Source organism: Myotis nattereri (assembly GCF_964212035.1).
Source record: "Myotis nattereri genome assembly, chromosome: 15".
NCBI classification, from domain to species: domain Eukaryota; kingdom Metazoa; phylum Chordata; class Mammalia; order Chiroptera; family Vespertilionidae; genus Myotis; species Myotis nattereri.
Genome location: NC_138090.1, coordinates 13,687,893 through 13,695,190, shown reverse-complemented (window position 1 = coordinate 13,695,190; position 7,298 = coordinate 13,687,893). Strand labels below are relative to the sequence as shown.

The 7,298-nt window shown below is 59.0% G+C and overlaps 1 protein-coding gene across 1 annotated transcript; it reads left to right on the top strand.

Moving 5' to 3' along the window:
• Positions 1–327: 327 nt before the first annotated feature.
• On the top strand, positions 328–6,929 carry ESRP2 (epithelial splicing regulatory protein 2; the record flags this gene model as incomplete). Its single annotated transcript, XM_081107634.1, is given in 15 exon segments — positions 328–531; positions 535–741; positions 2,243–2,356; positions 2,462–2,576; positions 2,927–3,025; positions 3,249–3,303; positions 3,393–3,503; positions 3,578–3,710; positions 3,802–3,844; positions 4,009–4,310; positions 4,400–4,612; positions 4,719–4,917; positions 5,062–5,248; positions 5,526–5,691; positions 5,769–6,929. Coding segments are annotated over 15 exon segments (2,238 nt in total). The 3' UTR covers positions 5,859–6,929.
• Positions 6,930–7,298: the final 369 nt, after the last annotated feature.

Below are 7,298 nucleotides of genomic sequence, written 5' to 3'. Positions count from 1 at the left end.
GAGCACGCCCCGGCGGGCGGGTGAGCGCGCGCGTCCCGGGCAGGGTTCGGGCAGCCTCCCCCCCGCGGCTCCCGGAGCCGCCCTCGGTCACGTGGCCCGCGGGACCCACAGGTAACTCGCCCAGGGAGGACTGGGGCGGTAGCCGCCCCGCCTCGCCGGGCGCTGCGGGCGGGTCTCAGCAGCGCCCACTGCGCCAGCCGGGCCGCAGGTGCCGCCCCCGACACCAGGGGTCCCGCCCTAGCCGCTCCGCGTCTGCCGTCGGTCGGTGCGAGCGTGCGCCTCGTCGGTCCGCGTGTGCGTGGCCGAGCGCCCCCTTTCTCTGCGGCCATGACTCCGGCGCCACCGCCGCCGCCGCCCCCGGGCCCGAACCCTGCCGCAGACTCTTCCGCCGAGACCTGCCCAGAGTCCGGACCCCTGGTCGTCCTGTTCGGGGCCACGGCCGGTGCACTGGGGCCGGACCTGGGCTCCGATGAGACCGACTTAATCCTGCTAGTGTGGCAAGTGGTGGAGCCGCGGAGCCGCCAGGTAGGGTGAGCAGAAGGTGGTGGCGTCCCCGGGGAGCTTCAGGATCCAAGGGCGCAGGGCTTGATCGGTTCCCCCCGCCTCTCGCAGGTGGGGACGCTGCACAAGTCACTGGTTCGCGCGGAGGCGGCCGCCCTGAGTCCGCAGTGCCGCGAGGCGAGCGGCCTGAGCGCCGACAGCCTGGCGCGGGCCGAGCCGCTGGACAAGGTGCTGCAGCAGGTGAGCGCCCGGGGCGGGGTGGGTGGAGACGCGGCCGGACCCCGGGTACCTTGCTACGCGGGAGAGGCTGCAGGAGGCGAGGCCTGGCGCGCCGGGGCTAACTGGCCCGGGCGGTAGGACGGGTTCCTGTTGTTTGAAACTTTCATCGACTCCCGCGTGTCCGCGTGTGCCGGCCATTTCGGGGGTGGGGGAGTTCTTCTCCGTCTTTCCAGATCCACCCTATTGAGGCGGTGGGGATGGAGGCCGCGAGACCCTTCCTAGAGTCCCCGGGCCGGCGGGGGAGCCAGGCTGAGCCTGAAACTGGGAGCCTGCCCAGCCAGGTCGCTCAGAACAGCAGCCAGAAGCCGAAAGGGCCAAGGGGCCTTGGTCATAGGTCACTGTCCCTCCCGCCAGCGACCTCGGCCCACCCACCCGCCGGGGAGACGCTTGGGCGGGGGCGTAGGGCGGTGTCTGCCCCGGAGGCAGACGCCGCCAGGTGTAAGCTGCTCGTTGAGGCCTGCCCCAGCTGGCCGTCCGGGCGTGGGCGCTGCCCTGACCCCGCCTGGAGGCTACCTGCCTCCGGAGTGCCAAGGCCGAGGGTTGCCTCCTGGCCCTGGCTGAAGTGGGAGGCTGTTCCCATCGCTGTTTTCTCTTCATTATCTTCACTACTGCGCTCAACCCGTGTCTGACGGTTGAGTATAATGAGTGCAAGCGCTTTACACGCACGAATTCTTTCGTTTTCCGACTCTGGTAGTTCCTGGTGAGGAAATGGAAGCACAAAGATGTTTCAACCTAGGCTGTTGCCGAAGGGCTTCCAGGCCAGCCCCCACTTGGGGAGTGTGCTGAAGGGAGCTGGGTTGCCTTGCTCGGCCAGTCTCAGAGCGTAAGGTTGGCGTGGGGGAGGATCTTGGGGCTGTGCTGAGTGCTTATACCTGTTCGCCAGCAGGGATGGAGGCTGGGGGAGGGGCTGGGCAGTTTCAGGAGTGCCACCCCCTCTATGAGCAAACAGTTCAGTGCCAGCAGGTCGATAGGGTGTGGGTCAAAGCTCATGCTGCCCCTGGCGTCCAGGTGTGGAGCTCTGTCCTTGGAATTTCTCTGGCCCTCGGTTGGTCAGACCTAGAGGCGGGGCTGCCATTGACCATGAGCCGGATGGGCCCGAGGCAGGACTGGGCCTCTCCCACCTGTCTGAAGGTGGAGCCTGGTCAGGGACAGGTTTAACCTGCTTTGCCCCGCCCCTTCCCACCTGCTTGTCCCACTCCACCAGGTGTTTGCTCTGGCCCCACTCCAGACTGCTGGAGTGTGTGCAGTGGGGGCTTAGGGGATATGTCACTGGCCCCTTTTGGCCTGGAGAAGCTGATGGTGCTCTGAGGGGAAAAAGGGAACTACAGAGCCAGGCCCAACAGGTATGGCCACCTACTCCCCAAGCAGGGTAGGGCTGGCCGAACATCTGGCAGAACCAGCTTTGCAGCCTGCGCCCTCTTTCTTCCTGCCTGCCCAGCTGTGAGTCTGTCTCTCTTCCCAGTTCTCACAGCTGGTGATCGGGGATGTGGCTCTGCTGGGCGGGGGCCCCTACATGCTCTGCACTGATGGACAGCAGCTGCTGCGACAGGTCCTGCACCCTGAGGCCTCTAGGAAGGTATGCCACTGAGGGCACAACAGGGGGCAGGGTTCCCAGGCCATCCATTGTCGTGGGGGTGGGCTGCTGTTTCATCTATTCATCCCTGCTCACCTGTGCCCCCAGAACCTGGTACTCCCCGACACCTTCTTCTCCTTCTACGACCTCCGCAGAGAGTTCCACGTGCAGCACCCAAGCGCCCGCCTCGCCAGGGATCTCACCGTGGCCACCATGGCACAGGGTACCTGTGTCCCAGAGGGGTTAGAGTGGATGGGCAGCCCTAGGCTATATGTGTCTGAGTATGTGCATGCTGGTGGCTTATATGAACATACCCAATTAGCATTATCTGCTGAGTCCTTAAGTGCATGTCTGTCTGGATTGGGGCACATTTGAAAAGTAGACATGTCTACATATGTCTGGGCTGGGGGATCTGTAAGGGCATACATGAGCAGGGCCAAAACATGTGCTTGCTGGGATTCCACATGCTTATGTAGGGGACTTGGGCCTAGGTGGGACCAGTCATAGGGCTCCCGCTGATTGCCCTAAGCCTCTCCTGCTGGGATTTCCTCATTATTATTTCACTGCTCATAGAGTTGGGGCTGGAAACAGATGCCACAGAGGATGACTTTGGGGTCTGGGAAGTGAAGACAATGGTAGCTGTCATCCTCCACCTACTTGAAGGGCCCAATGGTAAGGTTCCCCTCACCATCTGTTACCCGTTCTCTCTCAGGGCTGGGTGAATGCCTGCCTATTAATTCCTCAAAGTCCCCTTCCCTAGTTCTTACCTTTTCTGAGAGACCATATGGTGGGAGCCCCTTCGTCATCTCCTCTTCAACTGTCCTCTTTTTAGAGAGTTTGGTGGGGAGACCCCCCTCCACCTGACCCTGCTGACTCCCATGTCATCTCCTCTCAGATCAATTGTTTTCGAAGCCCGAGGTGATAAAGCAGAAATATGAGACGGGACCTTGGTGAGTGCAGGGCAGGGATGGGGGTGACAATAGTAAGGCACCCTTGTTAACAGGATAGACAGCTCTGACCCTGGCCCCTAACCCCACAGCAGCAAGGCTGAGGTGGTGGACAGTGAGACTGTGGTTCGGGCCCGTGGGCTGCCCTGGCAGTCATCAGACCAGGACGTGGCTCGCTTCTTCAAAGGACTCAACATTGCCAGGTGGGTGCAGCATGATGGTGGGCGCAGGAGGGCAGGCCTACCCAGGAGGTACTAACATAGCCTTGACTCCACAGGGGTGGTGTAGCCCTCTGCCTCAATGCCCAGGGGCGAAGAAATGGCGAGGCCCTCATCCGCTTTGTGGACAGCGAGCAGCGGGACCTAGCGTTGCAGAGACACAAGCACCACATGGGTGTCCGCTACATTGAGGTGGGCCTTTGGGCTGGGAGTGGAGCAGAGCAGAGCTGAGGCCAGCCCCCTCAGGCCTGAGACCCACGGACTGTCCCCACTGTCCCCACAGGTATATAAAGCAACAGGAGAGGAGTTTGTAAAGATCGCAGGGGGTGAGTTGTGCCCCCAGCAGCACCTAGCTCCCTCTGGTTCTTGACCCATGTCCCACTCCCCCACCATCCCTTGCCTTTCTGCTCCCCTGTGTGCCAGGTTTGGATGGGTAGTTGGAAGGGCATGAATGAAGTCAGTAGGTGACTCCCATGCCACCCTCATCAAGGCACATCACTAGAGGTGGCTCGGTTCCTGTCACGGGAAGACCAAGTGATCCTGCGGCTGCGGGGACTGCCCTTCTCAGCTGGGCCAGCAGACGTGCTCGACTTCCTGGGGCCAGAGTGCCCAGTGACGGGGGGTGCCGATGGGCTGCTCTTTGTGCGCCACCCTGACGGCAGGCCCACTGGCGATGCCTTTGCACTCTTTGCCTGTGAGGAGCTGGCACAAGCTGCACTGCGCAGGCACAAGGGCATGCTGGGTAAGCGATACATTGAACTCTTCCGGAGCACTGCAGCCGAGGTGCAGCAGGTGAGCACCCAGGGCTCCCCCACCCCCATGTGCTTCTCCAGGGTGTCCCTGCCCTACTTGGCATGACCAGTTGCTGCCTTCCTTATTAGGTCCTGAACCGCTACGCTTCCAGTCCACTCCTTCCCACACTGACTGCTCCACTGCTGCCCATCCCCTTCCCGATGGTAGCTGGGACTGGGAGAGACTGTGTACGCCTCCGAGGCCTGCCCTACACAGCCACCATCGAAGACATCCTAAGCTTCCTGGGGGAGGCAGCAGCTGACATCCGGCCCCATGGTGTGCACATGGTGCTCAACCAGCAGGTGAGGCTGCTGCCAAAAGGGGGACACACAGAGAGAGAGGAGTGTGTGGTTGGGAGTAAGGGACCCTGGCTAACAGGATAGACTGCTTATAAGATGGTGTGCACAGGGCCGGCCATCTGGCGATGCCTTCATCCAGATGACGTCAGCCGAGCGGGCCTTAGCTGCTTCTCAGCGCTGCCATAAGAAAGTGATGAAGGAACGCTACGTGGAGGTAGTTCCCTGCTCCACAGAGGAGATGAGCCGTGTGCTGATGGGGGGCACTTTGGGCCGCAGCGGCATGTCTCCTCCACCCTGCAAACTGCCCTGTGAGTATCCCGGGGCTGGGGAAGTAGGAGGGATGTGCGTGCCAGTTATAACCTTCACGTTCTACAGTGGGGACTTCTTTCTGGCTGCCCCACCCAGGGCAGCACCAGGCCCCCTGCAGATGTACTCTCTGCTTCTGCCTCTAGGCCTCTCGCCACCAGCCTACGCCACCTTCCAAGCCACCCCAACACTCATTCCCACTGAGACGGCAGCTCTCTATCCCTCTTCAGCACTGCTCCCAGCTGCCAGGGTGCCTGCTGCCCCCACTCCCATTGCCTACTACCCCGGGCCAGCCACTCAACTCTACATGAACTACACAGCTTACTACCCCAGGTACCCTGCTGCTAAGAGAACTGCAGACTTGCCCCTGTCCTGGTTTGGAGGAGGGTCATGATCCTCTTCCTGGGTCAGATAACCCACGGTCTGAAAGGGAGTGAGATGCGGGCTAGCTGATGTTATCTACAAACTAGAATAGATGACATAGAGGACAGGTTTTAGGGAGGAGGAACTAAAATGAACTAAGCTTAAGTCAGAGGCAAGGGAAGAGGGAGGAAAGTCTTGGTGTAGGTTGTAGGTAGAACTGTACTAAAACCCTATTTTCCCACCCTAGCCCCCCAGTCTCTCCCACCACTGTGGGCTACCTCACCACGCCCCCTGCAGCCCTGGCTTCTGCTCCTACCTCAGTGTTGTCCCAACCAGGAGCCCTGGTCCGTATGCAGGGTGTCCCATACACAGCTGGTATGAAGGATCTGCTCAGCGTCTTTCAGGCCTACCAGGTAAGGTGTGACTAGGGGGATTTGGGGACCTGGCTGAGCCTAGAGCTCCCTGCCCTAAATCTCTGTTCCTTCTGCAGCTAGCTCCTGATGACTACACCAGCCTGATGCCTGTTGGTGACCCACCTCGCACTGTGCTACAGGCCCCCAAAGAGTGGGTGTGTTTGTAGATGAGGGAGTCAGGAGGTAAGAGCTGGCTGATGTCTTCAGCTAACGTCTCTCCTGCATCCAGAGAACCAGTGCCCTCATCCTGGTGACTTCTGAAGGCACTCAGAGGAGCTCAAGCCCCAGCTCCATCCCCCCACTTACTGCTCTGCTGTTCACCCTAAAGATGATAGCTAAATCTTGCATGTAGGGCTGGGGGTGGAATGGTGCTACCCTGCTCCCAAAGGCCTGACCTGGGCCTCTTGAGTAGCACCCGGAGAGCCTTTGGTCTGTTCTGGCTATGGCCCATGCCCACAGATACTGTGGGGCTGACATCCACAGCAGGCTTGCCTTTTTTAAAAATGTAAGCCCTGGTGCCTTCAATGTATGACTCCTGGGAGCTTCTGATGGTGGAGCAGAGAAACAGAGTGCTGGCCCCAGTCCCCAGGATGCTTGGACCTCAATGGCTACACTGTGCCAGGGGTGGTCCCACCTAAGGCTGCCAGCCCCTCCAGCTTGGCACAAGGAATACCAGACGGCAAAACCACAGGCTGTTTTGATGAGCTGTACTGCAGTATCCCCAGAGGACACTAGGGGGCAGGAGGCCCTCACATAAAAACTCAGGCTTGAATTTTAAAGGAGACTTTTCTGCCTACTTTTTGTGCACACCTTGGGCAGGCCAGTTGTCCTGAACTTAGCAGACACGGTGGAATGTCCTTTGCACCCATTAGAAGGTGCAGAACTGAAGCTTCAGAAAGAATTTGGAACTCTACCCTCTCCAGAAAATAAACAAAGGTTCCTAACCACGTGGACTTTCTAAAAGCCAAAGTGCCCTTAGCTTTGGCCCCCAGGGTGAGGGGCTCCTCACCAGCCCCAGTCAGAGGAAAACTCAGGCAGAATTCAAGGAGACTGTTGACCTGTCATCGTTTATTATTTCAGCACTGTAACTGAGGAGCCTCAATTGCTGGCTCTTCCCTTTGTATTGTGTAAGGAGCACTGTACTCCTATAAAAGGTTTTAAAATACAAAATGTACAAGAAAACACAATCCCGAGTGCTGTAAACTGAACATCATCCATTTTATAAAATACAAGGTTTCAACTTGAGCCCATCTGAGCCTTAAAGGTGACCATCTGTTCTGAGTATCAAAAACAGCTTCACAGCCAGACCCAGCAGAGCTCTGATGATAGTGACTAGCCCTGGGCAGCAGTGGGCTGCACCCCAGGCAGCAGCACCACACGTGATCCTGGAGACAGCTGTTCCTTTTAAAGCTGTTTTCAGCCATGTTTCTCTGTGCGTCTCTAATAAGCAGAGGGCTGCTCATCCCATTCTTTAATCCAAGATCTCACACCGGCTGGAGGGGGTAGGAGTAGGTGCTAGCACATGCCCAGCTGCTCAGTGCTGCTAACTAGAACCCAAATTGCATAGTCCAATGGATGTGTGCTTTAATACCACTATGTTGCACAAA